The sequence below is a fragment of the Podarcis filfolensis genome (assembly GCF_964270895.1).
Source record: "Podarcis filfolensis genome assembly, chromosome: 2".
NCBI classification, from domain to species: Eukaryota; Metazoa; Chordata; class Lepidosauria; order Squamata; family Lacertidae; genus Podarcis; species Podarcis filfolensis.
Window position 1 is genome coordinate 107,763,190 of NC_139605.1, and position 19,962 is coordinate 107,783,151.

The 19,962-nt window shown below is 43.5% G+C and overlaps 1 protein-coding gene across 4 annotated transcripts in view; it reads left to right on the plus strand.

The window, feature by feature from the left end:
* The window catches only part of CA10 (carbonic anhydrase 10), a 354,321-nt gene that overhangs the window by 64,979 nt on the left and 269,380 nt on the right, over nt 1–19,962 (plus strand). For all 4 annotated transcript variants that reach the window (XM_083598944.1, XM_083598945.1, XM_083598946.1 and 1 more), the window contains one exon: nt 9,508–9,582. In XM_083598944.1, the coding sequence (XP_083455070.1) occupies nt 9,508–9,582 (75 nt within the window). The remainder of the gene's footprint in view (nt 1–9,507; nt 9,583–19,962) is intronic.

Below are 19,962 nucleotides of genomic sequence, written 5' to 3' on the forward strand. Positions count from 1 at the left end.
CACAACAGAGGAATCTGAAGAAGCTAGCTTTTTCACAGCATCATAGTTATGGTTGTGTGCCTGTGGCTAGGTCCATATTCAATGGAACCATAAAGTGAGACTTCAAAGTGCAGTTCTGGTAGGGAGTAGGCAGTACAGGATGGGGTGATTTGTAGCTCATTCTCACTGTGTGATCTGTGGGGCTAAACAAACACATGAAAGAAACACAGTTAACACTTCTGGTTCCCATCTGAAAGGTCCATAGCTGAGGGGACATGATGTGCCCCTGCTTTTTTTGTGGGACAGATGACTACAGTGGTACCTCGGGTTAAGTACTTAATTCATTCCGGAGGTCCGTTCTTAACCTGAAGCACCACTTTAGCTAATGGGGCCTCCTGCTACCGCCAAGCCACAGGAGCACAATTTCTGTTCTCATCCTGAAGCAAAGTTCTTAACCCGAGGTACTATTTCTGGGTTAGCAGAGTCTGTAACTTGAAGCGTCTGTAACCTGAAACCTATGTAACCCGAGGTACCACTGTATTTAGATGGCCTTGTGTTCAGTTGGAGTCAGTGCTAGCTTGCATTGTCTTGTAGTAGCATCTATGAAGTCTCTGGCACTGTTTGGCTGCGCTGGTGTGCAAACGTTCTAGCTCCTTGTAGATCAAAGTGGTCAGAATATTTTCCTTCTCTTGTGAGAGCAAGAGTTTCTGCCTGGCAGAGTGGCATTATGTTTTTAATTTCTGGAGTAGAACATCTTATTTCTTTCAACATGCCAAATAGGGTGTACATGATTACATTTGTTGTAAAACTGTTGATCTGTCATTCACATTTGAATGTTCAAGGGAAAGGCAAGTGAATAAGAGATCATGTTCATCAAGTTGTTTTCTGATTTAAGATGCTAAATAATGTAAAGAGTTTCAATTGTTGCATTTGAGCCCAGAAGCCTGGATTGGCAGCAGGCACGTGGGTTAAACCACAGAGCCTAGGGCTTGCCGATCAGAAGGTCGGCGGTTCGAATCCCCGCAATGGGGTGAGCTCCCATTGCTCGGTCCCTGCTCCTGCCAACCTAGCAGTTCGAAAGCACGTCAAAGTGCAAGTAGATAAATAGGTACTGCTCCTGCGGGAAGGTAAACGGCGTTTCCGTACGTTGCTCTGGTTCGCCAGAAGCGGCTTAGTCATGCCAGCCACATGACCCGGAAGCTGTATGCCGGCTCCCTCGGCCAATAAAGCGAGATGAGCGCCGCAACCCCAGAGTCAGCCATGACTGGACCTAATGGTCAGGGGTCCCTTTACCTTACTTTACCTCTGATCCAGCCTCTGTTCTCTTGTGCTTCATTGAGCTGCGAAGACACATTTTTCTTCAGGTAATGTGAGAACTTGAAAATCAGTCCTTCTCAGCATGGGTTGGTTAGGCCGATAAAGAGAGCTACTATCCCTACTGCAACCTTCATCATCATCATCATCATTTTATTTGTATGCGCCTTTCCACAGTTAAAAACATTGCTGAAGGCAGCTCACAACATGACAAGATTTACATAATTACAAAAGTCATAAACAATAAACCACATCAAAAAAATACACAACCAAATGGAAAACAATTTCCACATAAATCAAAATCTAAAACTAAATGCAGCATCAATATCACAGTTTAAAATGCCATTGGTAAAAATAATAGCAATAAAAAAAAGAATGCTTTTGTTTTGTTTTCCTTATAGGCTACAACCTTCTACATATTTATTCAACCCTTTCCAAGTCACAACCTTTTATCTAAATACCAAGCCAATTATCTATTCCTGTTTCCCCACCAGTGACTATAGATAAGCATGGAACAATATACATTTTAATTTATTTTATTGTATTTAGAGGAACAGTTCATCCACCTGTTTAAACCGTGGCAATTTTCTCTCTAAGTAATAATAATTATAATGATGATAATAATAATAATTTATTACTTATATCACGCCCAATCCACTTGTTCTAAAGTGATTGTGGAAGTTACGATGCTCGCTGCTGTTTTGGAGATTATTGGCAGGTTTATTGGGTTTTAGTATATTGTTTAGTTGTTTTTATTTTTATTATTCTTTTATTCTGCAAACCACTCTGTGATTTTAAATGAAGAGTGGCAGGTTAAATAAGTTTAAACTCTGTATATCTCAGTACAGTAGAACCTCGGGTAATGTAAAGTTCGGGTTGCGAAAGCGGCAAACCCGGAAGTATTTTTCTGGCTTTCGCCACTTGCGCATGTGCAGAAGCGCTCTATCGTGCTGCACGCATGCGCAGAACAGGCACCTCCAGTTGCGGAATCCTCAGAATCTGAGCGGAGCTCCGGAACGGATCCCGTCCGCAACTGGAGGTACCACTGTATAAGTAGTGCTCTGCTGCAGAAGTAGTAAATAACTTTTCTTAGACCGGATATCCAAAAGGAACATCCAGTTCAACACGAGCATGGGCCTTTTCTGTGGTGGCTTCCCATCTATGGAATACTTTCCCCAAAGATGCTTGCCTGGTGCTACCATTACATATCTTTAGGCAGCAGGTGAAAATATTCCTCTTTACCCAGGCCTTTGGCCATTATATAATCTATGGGCTGTTAAATGGGAGAGGGGACTGTTGCTATGATTATTTTATTATTCGGCTTTGTATTATGTTTTTTATGATGATATCTAAATTATGTTCTTCATGTTGCACACTGCCCCAGGATCTTTGGATAAAGGGTGGTATATAAATTGTCATTATCACAGTAATCAGATTCCATAATTTGGGCATCTGTTCCAGGGCAGCTGCTTACCAGCTCCATCTGGTACACAGACTGAGACTCTATCTGCCTGCGGACTGCCTCGCCAGCGTGGTGCATGCTCTGGTTATCTCCTGCTTGGACTACTGCAATGCGCTCTACGTGGGGCTACCTTTGAAGGTGACCTGGAAACTACAACTAATCCAGAATGCGGCAGCTAGACTGGTGACTGGGAGCAGCCGCTGAGACAACATAACACTGGTCTTGAAAGACCTACATTGGCTCCCAGTACGTTTCCGAGCACAATTCAAAGTGTTGGTGCTGACCTTTAAAGCCCTGAATGGCCTTGGTTCAGTATATCTGAAGGAGCGTCTCCACCCCATCGTTCTACCTGGACACTGAGGTCCAGCACTGAGGGCCTTCTGGCAGTTCCCTCACTGCGAGAAGCCAAGTTACAGGGAACCAGGCAGAGGGCCTTCTCGGTAGTGGCACCCGCCCTGTGAAACGCTCTCCCACCAGATGTCAAAGAGAACAACAACTACCAGACTTTCAGAAGACATCTGAAGGCAGCCCTGTTTAGGGAAGCTTTTAATGTTTGATGTATTACAGTATTTTAATATTTTTTTGGAAGCTGCCCAGAGTGGCTGGGGAAGCCCAGCCAGATGGGCGGGATATAAATATTAAATTATTATTATTATTATTATTATTATTATTATTATTATTAGGCAGATTGCCTCATATCACATTTCTGTATACTAAAGAATAAACTTCTCATAGGGTGGCGCCCGTCAAAGGCTACATTGCCATGCACAGGAGCCTGTCTTCACTTTAAGAAAGTAATATAGGACTATTGCAAAATCCATCACTGGAGGAGCTGTTTCACTTTTATTTGCTGATTTGCATATATAAAAGAGCTGCTTGACTGATGGTCCCTCAGATCAATAACATACTCCATCTTCCACTGACAGCCAAAGAGCAGGAGGAGAGAGGAAAGCCTGACATAGCAAATAAATAACCTTGCAGGTGTAGAAAATGCCATAAGAGTTGGAACAGCTTCTTAAGCAGAAGTAATTATTTTATCGAACTTCATGAAATAGGTCTGATTCAAAGTTTGCAAAAGTCAGAGAAAGGGCTTCTTGTTTTGCAGGACTATTTTTATGTCATATATTTTGCCTCATTCCACTCTGATTACTTATTGAAACACATTTGAATGGTCATAAAAACTGTGAATGCACCACCATCATCTTGGAAGATTCAGAGTTTGGAAAGAGAAGCTTACTTTTTTGTCTTATGGCAAGCAAGCATATTTTCTTTCTTGTCTCTGTTACCTCCCCCTTTCTCCCTACTCCTGTGGCACCTGCCCCCAGTCTCCCAGATTGCTCCCCTGTTCCCCCTACCCTCTCTCACTCACAATTTCTGCTCCACTGCTTGGGCATAGCTCTTAGCCTTAAAAAAGCATAGAGCTAAAGGTGTCACTCTTCCCATTTCCTCTTAATCTCTATGTACTTTCAGGAGTGGGGAGAAAGGTAACCACCTTCTCCAGGGACTCAGAGCCTTTGAGAGTGCCAGGGGGACAATTGCCCTCACAGGTGCCACATTGGAGATCCTAGCCATACAACAAATGGATTGATGAAAATGACATTTCATCTGGGGCACCTAAGTAGTCTGAGCTGACTATAGTTAACTGTACGACTTCATCTTCAGTGGGTAGTGAAATGCCACAGGATTTCTGACTACAGTGGTACCTTGGGTTACATATGCTTCAGGTTACATACGCTTCAGGTTACAGACTCCGCTAACCCAGAAATAATGCTTCAGGTTAAGAACTTTGCTTCAGGATAAGAACAGAAATCATGCTCCGGCGGCGTGGCAACAGCAGGAGGCCCCATTAGCTAAAGTGGTGCTTCATGTTAAGAACAGTTTCAGGTTAAGAACGGACCTCCGGAATGAATTAAGTACTTAACCCGAGGTACCACTGTATTTATGAACACAACAAGTTCATGACTATTTTTGTGGAAGATTTTGTGTCGTAAATCACCAGCCTTACAATTATTTTTAAGAATTTGATGTGCTGTTTGCTCCATTCTTAAGACCAGGGGTGTTTTTTAGTGGGAACTTGGAAACACGTGAGTTCCCTTACCTTTAAAAAATTAAATAATTGGGGGGGAGTTGTTGGGGGGCAGGGGCTGGAACGGATATACACCCAATGTTTGAGCCAAAAATCCACCTATATCTGTAATCAACAAAGTTGTGGCCATTTCTAATCCAGATCATTGACTTATTGAGTTTATTAATCAAATCTTACATTTAGCCACTGCCCAGGGGGAGGGAGTGGCAGCACTGCAACTGGACCTTGCAACAAACAAAGAAATAAACGTGGTGAGTTCCGCCAGTTTTTTCCAGAAAAAAAGCACTGCTTAAGACCATCAACATGGCATTGATTTAAATGTAATGACAGGAAGGTAGTTGGACACAGTTACTGGAGCTGGGGCCAGACATTGTTTTGTTCCAATTTCCGCAGTGATAACATTTAAACGAGAATACTAGGAATGACTCAAGTCTGCTGAGATGGTATGCCAGTAAACAACTGTGTATGATCAGGCACAGGAGCTATAAAACTACTGTGTTGTCAGTTATCATAACCTGTAGCATAACAATTGCAATGCAAGAAAACTCAAGATGTTGGTTGGGTTAGCAGGCATCAATGATAAATAATAATAATAAATTTTATTTATATCCCACCCTCCCCAGCCGAAGCCATACTCAGGGTGGCTAACAACAATAAAATAATACAACATTCTAAAATCATTTCATTATAAAATTAATTCAAATCAAATTGATGGCAACCATTGGGCTAGAGTTCTGTGAAGATTGCCAAAGGAGGAAGTCAGGCTGAACCCCGACCAAAGGCCTGGTGGAACAGCTCTGTCTTGCAGGCCCTGCGGAAAGATGTCAAGTCCCACAGGGCCCTAGTCTCTTGTGACAGAGCGTTCCACCAGATCGGAGCCACAGCCGAAAAAGCCCTGGCTCTAGTTGAGGCCAGCCTAACCTCTCTGTGGCCTGGGACCTTCAAGATGTTTTTGTTTGAAGACCGTAAATTCCTCTGTGGGACATACGAGGAGAGGCGGTCCCGTAGGTACGAGGGTCCTAGGCCGTATAGGGCTTTAAAGGTTAAAACCAGCACCTTAAACCTGACCCTGTACTCCACCGGGAGCCAGTGCAGCTGGTATAGCACCGGGTGAATGTGATCTCGCAGCGAGGACCCCGTAAGGAGTCTCGCCACAGCATTCTGCACCCGCTGGAGTTTCTGGGTCAGTCTCAAGGGCAGCCCCACATAGAGTGAGTTACAATAATCCAGTCTGGAGGTGACCGTCGCGTGGATCACAGTGGCTAGGTCAGGGCGAGAGAGGTAAGGAGCCAACTGCTTAACTTGGTGGAGATGAAAAAATGCCGCCTTTGTTATAGCTGCAATCTGCACCTCCATGGAAAGGGAGGTGTCGAAGATTACACCCAAACTCTTAACGGACGGTGCTGGCACTAATTGTGCCCCCACAAGAGATGGGGGTTGCCACCCCAATCCCATATCGTCCCGTCCCAGCCAAAGGACCTCTGTCTTCGAAGGATTTAACTTCAACCAGCTCCCACGTAACCATCCAGCCACAGCTTCCAAACATCCGATCAGTGTGTCTGGGGCCGAGTCAGGATGGCCATCCATCAACAGATAGAGTTGGGTGTCATCACCATACTGATGGCAGCCCAATGCTACTGCTTTGGCAATAGCCAGATTCATAGCACTACTTGTAGGCAAAGCCATACTGTAACAGGTAGCACAACTGACATTAATTTGTCTAGAGTCATGGAGTCATCAGCTTGGTGTAACCCCACTTGATTGATACATTTCTCCAAGGAGTTATAATGGGATTGTAGCTAATATAGCACAACATAGGATGGGCTTGCTTTCTCTGTCGAAACAGATGATTCTTTGTGGCTTTGTCAGAGCCAAATAAATCTGTAAGACAGGCACGTAAGGGAATTAAGATATGGGCAGTGTTGTTTCGGTTTTCTATTTTTAAAGCTCTACTTTGTAGTTGGCACCAGTAGCCCAATTGCAAGGTCAGCCTTGCTTTGGAAAGAGGCAGGCATCCTGCCATCCTGTCAGATGGGTATGAGATTAAATAGCAGAGGCCCACTGTGAAATGTGTACACCAGGCAGGATGCTCAACAAGGGGTATTCATGTGGCTATCTCATTTTGATTTCTCAGCCCTGTGTTTTGGCGACTTTTCTTACTAATCCAGCTTTGGTGTGGATTAAGGTTTGAAGCAAATACCCGCCTTCCTTACTCATCTTTCGAGGCCTCATGGCCTTTTGCATCAGACTGATTGGAGGAATGAGGGAAACCGCATGCCTCTCCCACCCACCCCCTCTTTCCTTTCAATGCATGCCTGCAAAATCAAGCCTTCTTTCATTCCATGGAGAATGTCGAGTCCTGCTTTGGTGGCATCAGAATCTGCTTCAGTGCATGGAATGGCAGAGTGCAAATTCATGTCAGCCATTTGCTTCATGCGCAATTTTCTCCAGTGTGTTTTTCCTGGACTCGTGTCAAATGTAGAGATGTCGTGGTTCAAAGAAGAACATCCCTTTGGGAATGAACTCCCCAATTTGCCTGCTTGATAGCATAGATGTTGCCTTAGTTTTCCTGTCAGTCCCTGTAATTCAGGATTGGTTCTGACAGTGCTTTCTATCCTCCCTCCATTATTTTAAGTGACCTTCAGATGGTATCACTGGCTCCCTAATCCTGGGCATTTTCTCTAACACATCTCACCTCCTTGCAGCCCAACAGAATATTAGCAGTCATCACGAGCCTTTCTGTAACACGTAGTTGCTGGCACGGCATGATTTAGGGTTGGGATGTTAGTATTTTTCTCTGGGACTTTCTGTTTAGTATGTTTAACTTGATGCTTCTTGACCTGATAAGGATTTTATAAATATAGAGTACTGGCACAGTGTTTGCTAGGTCGTTGGCTCCCTTCTGATGCAGTTGCATTGTCAACCAGACATTTGGCACAAAACCACAATAATCTGGCTTTCTTGTTCATCTGGAAAGCGTGAGCAAGGGGGGGGAAAGTATTTTCTCTTTTTTTAAAGAAATATTTATTGAAGTTTTACAAAAACAAATATGCAAGAACACATAATAAAAGAAAAAATAAAAATAAAAATACAACATGTAAAAACACAGAAAAAATAAGAAAAATTAAAAACAATTCCATTTTTCATAACTTAAAACTCATTTGCTTGTTTCTTTGACCTCCTCACACCTCCCCTTCTTGTATTCCCATTTAAATAATCAAATCAGCAAATCCTTACCCTCTTTCATTTATCTTAACTCTATATCTTAACATTTTATAACTCTGTATTTTCATCCATTATCAATTCATTTTTGCATATTCTTATTAACTTTGTTGCTAATACCACTTATTTCCAATCCAACATCATTTTAATTATGTTTTTATCTATTTATAACCCTTTTTTCATATTCTCTTAAAGCATTACAGCTGGAAACCACTTAATTTCTATCCAACATCATTCTAACATTCAATAATTTTACAATATTTCTGTAGATAGTCTTTAAATTTCTTCCAATCTTCTTCCACCGACTCTTCTCCCTGGTCTCGGATTCTGCCAGTCATTTCTGCCAATGGGGGGGAAGTATTTTCAATTTTCCCCTCAACTTTCCCTGCACAATAAGCATGGCTTATGCAGTGCCCAGCCTTCTCTGTACATGGAGGTTCTCTATGCAGTTCAGAAACCTATTCATTTCCTGCTGCAGGAATTAAGGTAAAGGACCACTGGACGGTTAAGTCCAGTCAAAGACGACTATGGGGGGAAGCGCTCATCTCAGTTTTCAGGCTGAAGGAGCTGGTTTTTGTCCACAGGCAGCTTTCCAGGTCCTGTGGCCAGCATGACTAAACCACAACTGGCGCAATGGAACACCGTGATGGAAACCAGAACACACGGAAACGCTGTTTACCTTCCCGCCACAGCGGTACCCACTGCTTTAGGAAAAAAGCACTGCCGGTACCTATTTATCTACTTGCACTGCAGTGCTTTTGAACTGCTAGGTTGGCAGGAGCTGGGACAGAGCAACAGGAGCTCACCCCGTTGTGGGGATTCGAACAGCCAACCTTCTGATCAGCAATCTCAAGAGGCTCAGTGGTTTAGACCACAGTGCCACCAGCGTCCTATTATACTTTATTATGCTTAATGTGACAATGGTGATGGCAAAGGCATGGGCAGCAGTGCACCTTTGGTGGTGGCAGCTCAGAACTCATCACCCTACAGACCCTTTCACCATGCTTGCCATCTACACATAACACATGTAATCTCAATATTTGATTGGCTTCCTCAGTACTTGTTCCTAGATAAGCTACACATTTTTCTATGTTTGGCAACTCAGTGTTTTTTTGGGGGGTTGGGGGTTTGCTGTGCTTTTGCAAATGCATTGCAAGGTACTTGGAGGGCCTTTCACATGCAAGCAAACTGTGCAAGACATCCTTTTAGACCAATTCTCAGCTTATGCTTGCATGTAAGCCTCATTGACACAAATAGGACCTGCTATCCAATTTGAGAATTGATGCACGGTCTCCACTACCAACTCTTGTTGGTTCTGCACAAGACAGTCGTGATTGTTTTTGTATTTTCAGGATGTTGTGAAAGTAATATGGACGACTGTAGTTGTCAAAATTTTGAAAACATTTTGCCCTATTTTTATTGTTTTCATTTTTTCCCCCTACAGCTCAGCAGAATTCACCAAAAATCCATGAAGGCTGGTGGGCTTATAAAGAGGTGGTCCAGGGAAGTTTTGTTCCAGGTAGGTGCTAAGTTTCCAATCTAGTGGTTGTGTGGGTTGCTGCTCTTTTCTGGCATATTTACCAACATGTACTGTTTGATATCATATTTAACAGATTGAGAAGTACTGATACCTGTACACCTGTGCATTGTAACAAAAATCTGAAGAACACATCAGATCAGCACTATATTTTTCACTTCAGCCAAAGATGCATTGTTACATATTTGGAAGGCCTTGTGGCTTTCTAACTTCCTTGATTCCCTCCCCCCAAACCGTACATCTTAAGCTTCTTTTATGTGAAGTCAGGGGAGGAACAACAAAGCTTGCCGCTGCCTTCGGCTGCCGTTGTGTGCATTCAGTCCTCACTGAAATCTGTGGGGCCCTTCGTTTCAAGAGATCTTAGAAAGGCAGACTCTTTTAATTTTTTTCTGAGCATTTTCCAGAGAACGACAGCCGCAAGTGTAGAAAGAAATGATCCTAAATAATGAAACAATAGGGGAGACTGCATTGTAATTGTAGGGAGAGAGTGATTCCGCAAAGAATGGAATGCTGGTCTATCTTCCACTTGGCTATGTTGATGATTCAAAGTCTAGGAGTGTTTTCTTTGGCTCAAACAACAGGCACCTTCCAAGACTAGGAGATTTTCTTTGGGCATATGCTTTTGTGAACTAGAGCTCCTTGTTGGATGCATGGAATGTGATCCTCAGTTGCCAGGTTGTGTGTGTGTGTGCACATATATACATGGGTGCAAAGGGGGAAAGATGTAAAGGTTGGCATTAAGTGAAAATGGAACACAAAAGTACAGTCTGACAATTCTATTAGTATTTGAAAGCGTGCAAAATGAACTTTCACTGAAACAGTGCACAGTGATAACACAGTCATCTTGGCAGTGTTGAGTGGGATAGGAAACCATTGTCTCTATTCAGACCCAAATGAATAAAATTTCCCAGAAAGGTGAATATATTCAGTAAGGATTCTGCAGGCAAGAGGAATTTCTCAGGATATTTAGATATTTTGGAATGAGATAATTGGAAATATGGATACTGGTATATGCTAAGTACTATAAAACCTAGAGGGAAGATGCAGTTTTCCCTTCTGTCTGGGATATGTGGGCACATGTCAGAGAGTTGTGATAAGCCCAGTATTTCTTTATGCATGTCCATTATGAGTCCCCAACTGATTTGGACATACTCAGTCTTCAGTGCTGCCACACCAGTTTACATATGACACATTTACGTAAATTGCATGCTGACCGTTAGATCAGAGAGCTTATTACACAGCACATACCTTTGCCACATATTATTAAAAATGCCAAACAAAAATGTCTTCTTCCCACAGTGACTAAGGGCTTGTGTACCCAACTATTCTAGGATAACAACTCACAACTTGACATAATCCTCTGATTTTGCTTCAGTCCCTGAACATCTAAACAAGATAGAAGTGGGTTGCAAGAGAGCCCACTATGACTAGCAAGATTAAAGGCTCTTTCATCCTGGAATTGGTGATCATGTAAATAGTAGCAGACTGCATATCTCTGGTATATGAATTTTGTAGAAAAACAAAGTGATTTGTGAATGGCCTTCGATACTCATTAGTAGTAGAAGTAGCCTACTATTCTCACTGAGGGCATATGTTTGAACACCCTGGAAAAATGTATATTCCTCCCTGCTATCTCATTCTTCTTTCAACTACAGAGTTACAGGGATTAAATGTGGGACCTCATGCAAACAAAGCATATGTTCTATCACTGAGCTATGGCTTCTTCCCTGCATTATACAGAATGTGTGCATGGTATTAACTAGTTCACATTTTCAAATGTCAGTGCATAATATTGGCTTTCTGAATGCATCGTAGAAACACTTGAATTAACAAACAATAAAAAAGAACCGCAACTGTTTCTCAGGAGTGCAAAGCAACTGCAAATCCGTTTTGTCAGCCTCTGCCTGGAATGCCCAGCAAACTCAAAGCTACTCCCTAAATGTCCAAGTGTATGACTAGAATATTAAGTAGAACATGCTAAGCAATTCCAGATTCATTCTCCAGGTCCTGCAGAAATTTGTCTTTGGTGAGCACTTCATAAAATGCAATCATATGTTCCATTCTGTTTTCGTTATTTGCTCCAGAGGCTGACAGGCCATGTTAGCGATGTGTTCAGCGACTGCCTTTTAGTTTTTGTTTATCCTTTTCCTAAATCCCAAGAACATGTAGAGATTTGCAGTAATGTATCCAAAGGAGATGTTTCTCTTGGTCTAATATCAATTGATTTGGGCAGCTTTGTTTTTTTTTTTAAATAATTTTTATTACGTTTCTTTTCATAATTTTGACAATTCAATACAATACAGAAAAACCCAAATACAAGAAACAATTTTTGATTTTTTTAACAAAAAAGAAAACCATTGGACTTCCCCACACCTTCCAGATCTGCGTTCTTTGTAGTAGCAATATCAGCAATTTGTTACCTTATTTCAAACCTTGTTGGAACTTTCCATTATTATGTACCCATATTCAGTATATTGTATCTTAACTTTGTTACCTTTTAAAATAAACATAAAATGTTTGATTCACATTGACTTCTTTTCTCATTTGTCATTAATTTTACCATTTGCTTAATCATATTTGCTAAAGCGTAACCTTTCCAAGAACATGCACTGTCTTAAAGTTCATACAGCTTATAGTATTTTTGCAAATAGTCTTTAAATTTTTTCCAATCCGCCTCGACTGATTCTTCATCCAAATCTCGGATTCTGCCGGTCATTTCAGCTAGTTCCATATAGTCCATCAACTGCGTCTGCCTCCATACGTCTGTAAAAGTTTGTAACAATTTGTAACAGTTCCGCAGTTAAACAGTTTCCCCTCCAGCAGCCCGACGATTTGGAATTTAGCTTTGAATGATCTTACTGGGGAGGATCGCTCCAATTTTCCTTTTAAAAAATTGCTCACAAATAAGTCTATCTTTTCTCGTTAACAGTCACTTCTGAAAGTGCATGAAAGTCCCTCTTTAAAACATCCCTTTTCAGCCGCTTTTCGCTTCTCTGATCCCTTGCTTTGATCTTGTAAGCAGCTCCGGGAGGCGGACTTCCTTTTTAACGTCTCCCGGTTACAGCCAAAATTTTTTTCAAGAATTTACTGCCGAATTTAACGTCCTTACTCACGGGTTTGTTGTTTCAGTCGAATCTTTAAAGGAAGAAAGGTCGGCGCTCATCTGCAACAGCTGCGCGGCTTCACTCCCGCAGAAAGAGCGATGAACTCACAGCACCGCTACCCCTCTTTCACTCCGGAGCTCCTTACGGGGTTCCTTTCGCGATTTCGGGGTCGCTCCAGGTGCCCGCCGAGTCCCACGGCCACGAGCTCACTCTGCTCGTGGTTTTTCTTGATGGGTCGTCGCTGTGCCGCAGCGAAACGACCCTTTCCTGCGGAGCCCCTCTTCAGACTAGAAGAGGACCGCCATTACAGTTTCGCGCCGCCTCCGGAAGTCTGGATTTGGGCAGCTTTGAAACAATTGAGAGTGAGCATGCTTCCATTAAGGAATTAATAATCAGTTGATATATATTTAGGTATTTGTATTTGGAAGTGAGAGCTGGACCATAAAGAAGGCTGATCGCCGAAGAATTGATGCTTTTGAATTACGGTGCTGGAGGAGACTCTTGAGAGTCCCATGGACTGCAAGAAGATCAAACTTATCCATTCTTAAGGAAATCAGCCCTGAGTGCTCACTGGAAGGACGGATCATGAAGCTGAGACTCCAGTACTTTGGCCACCTCATGAGAAGAGAAGACTCCCTGGAAAAGACCTTGATGTTGGGAAAGATTGAGGGCACAAGGAGAAGGGGACGACAGAGGACGAGATGGTTGGACAGTGTTCTTGAAGCTACGAACATGAGTTTGACCAAACTGCGGGAGGCAGTGGAAGACAGGAGTGCCTGGCGTGCTCTGGTCCATGGGGTCACGAAGAGTCGGACACGACTAAACGACTAAACAACAACAACAACAACATTTGTATTTGATTCAATTAAAAAGGCATCTAAAAAGCATCAGTGCTAGGGGTGGGGAACCTAGGACCTTCCAGATGTTGTTTGACCCCTAACTCACATCAGCGCCAATCAGCATGGCCAGTGTCTGGGATGATGAGAATGGCCGCTTACCCAGTCCTGGGGTGTGTGGTGGTTGTGGCCCATCGCAACTGGTCCTGACCCCTGGGAGCAATGCTGGGTTGGACGACCGACAGTTGGGAAATCTCTGTGTTGGCCACTAAGGAGGTCAGGAGTTTCTGCCAGTCCAAGTTTTCAATTCAGGCCAGTCCATGGGGTTGGGACTTTGGAGCCTCAGCCCCAGCCAAGATGGCCAATGTCTAGGGAATGAAAACTGTAATCAAACAGCATTTGGAAGGCCACAGATTCTCCATACTTGTTATATAAAGGTAAAGGTACCCCTGCCCGTACGGGCCAGTCGTGTCCGACTCTAGGGTTGTGCACCCATCTCACTTAAGAGGCTGGGGGCCAGCGCTGTCCGAGGACACTTCCGGGGCACGTGGCCAGCATGACGAAGCTGCTCTGGCGAGCCAGCACCAGCGCAGCACACGGAAACGCCGTTTACCTTCCCACCGGAGCGGTACCTATTTATCTACTTGCACTTAAGAGTGCTTTCGAACTGCTAGGTGGGCAGGAGCTGGGACCGAATGACAGGAGCTCACCCCGCCGCGGGGATTCGAACCGCCGACCATGCGATCGGCAAGCCCTAGGCGCTGAGGTTTTACCCACAGCGCCACCCACATCCCTTACTTGTTATATACAGTGCATTTATTATTAAAAATGAAGGGCCACAGCCATTTTGTACATTGGATGGATTTCAGTCCCTGTTCATTGTTTTGTTATACCTTCCATATCGTTGGTTCAGACGTATACCTCCACAGTTGCGTTTTTATATCCTGCACGATAATACGTGTTGGCAAAGCATGGCTGTGCTTTAAGGAATAGCATTCACCCAAGAGACTCCAATATGGAAGCAAGAATTGCTTTTTTCTTCCAAGTGTGTGGGGGAAATGCAGATACTGAACCCTGTGCAAGTACAGTGTCGTATTGCTTTCTTTTCCCTGTACTGCATGTCCTCACACAGGTTGTTTATATAACCCCGGGCCAAAAGAAGTCGTAGGAGGCCCATTATTTGTAACTTGCCTGATAGTCAGTTTTGAGATTGTTCAAGACACTGCCTCACAAAGTCTGGCCTTCTGGCCTTTTCTTTGTGAAAAGCTTGTAGCTGACCTGAAAAGCGCTTTTGTGAAGTGTATCAAAATGCCTTCTAGAAGTAAATGCCACTCATTGACAGTTTGGGAGAAAAGATTCTGCATTTGCAATGGAACCCAGGTAGCAGAGTGAATTTTTGGCAGTCTTGAGCAGAAAGCAAACATACCAGAATGTGACCCCCTGCATGATAATTCTTTGGAGATCATGAACCAGTCTCACCGTATTTTTGAAATCCTTGTAATCAGTTCTGCCTTCTCTGATAACTGCTGGAATAGAGAGAAAGATAATTTGCAAATCATTGAGTTTTCTTATTTATCACATTTGCTTCCTCTCTTTTTCCATAGGATCTCAGGGTAGCTTATATGGGATATCCCAACAGCCACCCTGTGAGTGATAGCCATTGGCCCTAAAACCACCTAGTGAGCTTCATGCCCAAGCAGGGTTTCAAATCCAGGTTTACCTGATCTGAGTTCACCACTGTCTCTGAGCCATTGATATATGGCCAATTTGTACATTTCACAAGTGGCATGGTTTTTACATGATCAGGTCCCACACTAGTCTGGTAGCATTTGACATGTGCAAGCCACATGTCTGGAGTCTATGACAATTCTTCATGCCAGTTCCGTCGGCTCTAGCCAATATTGCTGTTGAGGGGATTGCAAGAAACAAGAGGGGACATCCCAAGGATGCTTTGAAACATTTTCCTCCCTCATGGTACCCAAGGTGGCATATTTTAGGTTCCCAAGCAGTCGCCCATCCAGGCACTGCCCAGACCCAGGGAGCCAGAACTGCTTAGCTTCAGCAATGTGGTCCCTTCCAAGGGTCAGCAAACTTTTTCAGCAGGGGCCAGTCCACTGTCCCTCAGACCTTGTGGGGGGCCGGAATATATTTTGAAGGGGGGGAAATGAACGAATTCCTATGCCCCACAAATAACCCAGAGAGGTATTTTAAATAAAAGGACACATTCTACGCATGTAAAAACACGCTGATTCCCGGAACGTCCGCAGGCTGGATTTAGAAGGCGATTGGGCTGGATCTGGCCCTGGGCCTTAGTTTGCCTACCATTGTAGGGATATCACGGAGTGGGGAGTGGGGTCTAGAGGGAGCACACTTCCCCACCAGCAGGCAGCCACAATCTGCCTGCACGCGTGACCCTGGGGTGCAGGGAAAACTTCCCCCCAGACAAGCCACAACTGTCTGTACATCGTTCCATCCATGTCTGACCTTTTGCGGTCTCAGAAGTCAGCAGTGTCCTGTCTGTAACATTTTCCTTAGAGACCTTTTGTCTCCTACGTCATACACTGTGCAAGGGGAAAATGACGCTGTGGAACAGGTGCCAAAATAGCTTCGTACCACCCCACAATCTCGAGACGGAAGATGTGTAAAGGTCACAGCCCCAAAATGTATCTGTCTGGCTTGCATATTTGTCTCAATAAAAAGAGGCTCCACAGGAATGGTGGTAGCTCACTCGCTCGCTTCAGACCACCTGTGCGCAGCTCACATCATGATCAACACCTGTCCTGGGCCTTCACTTCATACCATGCCTTAGACCAGCCTTTCTCAACCTGTGGGTCCCCAGATGTTGTTGGACTACAACTGCCATCACCCCTGGCTAGCAAGGCCAGAGCTCAGGGATGATGGGAGTTGTAGTCCAACAACATCTGGGGACCCACAGGTTGAGAACCGCTGCCTTAGACCATGCCCAGGGAAAATATACGTAAGCATGTTAATGACCAAAGTATTTGGAGCCTTGCTGGCTGTACTTTTCTTTTAGGCATGATTGTTGTATTTATGTTTATTGTTAATTAGTAAGGTGAATAATAGTTTGAGAGCATTTTTGAAATGCACATATTTTTAAGGAACCTAAATATTAAAAGCTGAGGCAGGGATGGTAAAACTCTGGCAAGCAGGCTGGATGTGGTCCTCTTGGCATCTCTACCTGGCTTTTGGGATCCTCCATATATCGTACCCCTCTCCCCAGTTACACATTGCACAACCCTTGACCCACGCATTCTTCAGTTGCATGGATGGAATGTGTCATTGAACATGGTTGCCTGGCTAGAGAATGGAGAGGTTGTGTGTGTGTAGCTCATGGGCAGCTCATGCTAATCACTGTTAGTCATGTGGACATTCAGGAATCAGGTGTTTTGCAGAATTCTACAAGGCTGTGCTGGGTGAATGTGTTATAACCAAGTTATTAGGGTAGCAGCTTTGCATATGGAGAAAAGTTAGTGTGGGTATTCACCTCTCCTAACTTTCTGAGGGGATACCTATGATTCCTGTATCACTTGTGCTTCTCCTTCAGTTCCGTTTCCTCATATTTTTATATTTTACATTGTATTTAAATTCTATATTTAATACTGTACTTAATGTATCATACTGTGTTTTATGTATTTTGCTTTATTCACTTCTTAACTGGTTATTGACCGAAACAAATAAATATTATATTACAATAATTGACCCTTCCCAAACCAAATGTTGTTGGATTGCATTTCCCATCAGCTATATCTACAGCTGACATAGGTGGTGTTAAGAGATTAAGGGAGTTGCCACCCCTAAGATCCGGGCTTCATCCGGTGGGGGAAGGCTGCAATAATCTACCGTATTTTTGCCCTATAGGACACACTTTTCCCCTCCAAAAATGAAGGGGAAATGTGTGTGCGTCCTATGGGGCAAATGCAGGCTTTTGCGGAAGCCTGGAGAGCGAGAGGGGTCGGTGCGCACTGACCGCTCTCGCTCTCCAGGCTTCAGGGAGCTCTGCGCAACCCTCGGGAGACTGGCGCAACTTCGCGCCGGTCTCCCGAGGGTTGCGCAGAGCTGCCTGCAGCTCCGGGCTTCGCGCAGCTCTGCACAGCTCTAGGGAGCCCGACAGCTCTCTGCAAGCCTGGGGAGACCGGCGCGACTTCCCGCCGGGCTCCCTAGGCTTGCGGATAGCAGACTGTTCTCAGGGCTGGAGTTGGGGTAAGCTCGGGCTTCCCCCATGCCAGCCCCGTGCCTGGGGGGAAAATAATTTTTTTTTCTTTATTTCCCCCCCCAAAAAACTAGGTGCGTCCTATGGGGTGAAAAGTACGGTATGTTAAACCCATTCTTTGCTGCTTTAGAGCTGTCCAAGGTTCTGAAAGCATATGGTTCTGCAAGGGTTGCAGTACAAAAGACTGCTAGCAGCTTTGTGTTTCAAATGGTCATCCTACATATAAAAAGGGAGGAATATTCAAGAGGAATTGAGTACTTTAAAGATATATTTGCTTGAAAACAAAGGTTGCTGCCCAGAAGTCAGTACTTGTAGCAGTTCACCCCAATTAGATAGATTTGCTATAAAGTGGTTTTAGAAATGCAGCCAAAACATTACACAACATTAAGGCCACTTCTTGCACCCTGATCTCAATTACAAAGGGTGCATAAAAATCAAGTGCAAGCCACAGATATATTAGTATCATTATAACAGTCCCATACTATGAACTGATAAGCATAATTTATAGCACCACTGTGCATAAAGTGTTTTCTTCCAAAAACGCAAATGGAGAGTGCGGTTTTAAAACTTGTCTGAAGTCATTCTTCACTGGAATTTGGAGGCTGTTGAGTGAGACATGCGGCTTTGCCTTCTGTTGCTTGCATTCTTGTGTAGACAGGCTGCTCACAGGGGGTTGCTATATGGATCAGCACTCCTTGCTTTGATTCAGCTGTCTTGTCTCAGAGGCCCCAGCAAGCTTTTCTATGCTAATATCCCAAAAATGAACTTCAATCAGGGCATCTGCCATCATTCAGCATGTGGGATGGGAATTTTATTGGAATTAATTATCTCAGATCAGTGCTTGGCTGCTGTGACATCTCGCCTTACAATTTGGAGGTTTGCACAAGATGGACAGTGGTAGCAGTAATTGCTCCTTCAGTGCTGTGATCTACCGTTTTGCATAGTGAATTTTGCATTACTTGCAAAAGTCAGAGCCACAGGGCATGAACACCACCCAACGAAAGGGACTCTGAGAAAATGCAAACCAGTATTTTCAGTTAGAATGTTAATTGACGTTCTAACAGCCTCCTGCAAGGCTCATACATATGATATCAGTGCCTAGGATAGGTCAGTAACTGGTTCATTTTGCTTTCCTTCCCTCCATCCCTCCATCCCCACTTCTAAGAAAGACAAGACCCTGTTCAGGAGCCTAGCAGATTCCACAATGAACTGGTTATCTTGGGCAACAGCCTATTTCCTCATATGCAAGACAGATTAAGGTGTATATTTTTAGGATCCACCTTGTTTCTGTGCTTGTAAATTGTTTTGAACTCTTTTTAATATTGAGTTCCAATATTATAACTCTCCCTGGGACATTAGGATGAAGGACAGGTAATAAATTAGAATAACTGAATGTTGATTGGAAGGTGTAGCCTTCCACTTGCTAACTTGACCCTTGTCCATCATGACAAGGGGGTCGGCCAGCTCTGTTGAAGTTGCATTTTAATGTATTTTTGTGTGTGGGCATCCTTAAAGGAGATAGTCACAAGGCTGCTCTTAAAGACCCCTGGGTGTAACTACCATGCATTGAAATTCTTCCGGTTTCCAATTCTTTCACCCAGGTATAGTGGGGGAGGGGGAGTTAATTCATTGATGCATTTTCTTCTTATTTTTCAGCACAGCCACACAATTTTTTCTTTTGCACTATGTAATTTATTTCTTTTTAGGGATGTTTTCACAAATGCCAACCTAGCAAAGGGAACTAATTATAAGCACCCCACTTAACTGGTTGTTGCATAGTACCTCTCTTGGGTGGAGGAATGAATAGTGTGTTGACAATAGCATGAAGAGACCCACACATCACTGTGCACTCCAAATAAATGTTAGTCGCTATATGCTAAGGCACTTTTGAGAAGCTGTTACGGTTTCATTACTTAAATACAGAATAATAGGATTCTTATGGCATATAGTGTTTATTGTTTGCCCAAAGCTCTGTGTTTCCTTAATTATGTTTTATCAGATGTAAGATTTAGTGAATTGTTATTGCATGCTGTTGCTCATTTTATGGGATGAAGACAAGGCAGAATTCAACTGCAATCCTCTTTTTTTTAATAATAATAAAAAATCTCTTCCTGATACAATGCTTCCCTATAGGAGTTCATTATAGATTCACAGAGCCATGCCTTTAGAGAGCCCAAGTGCTGATCAGCAC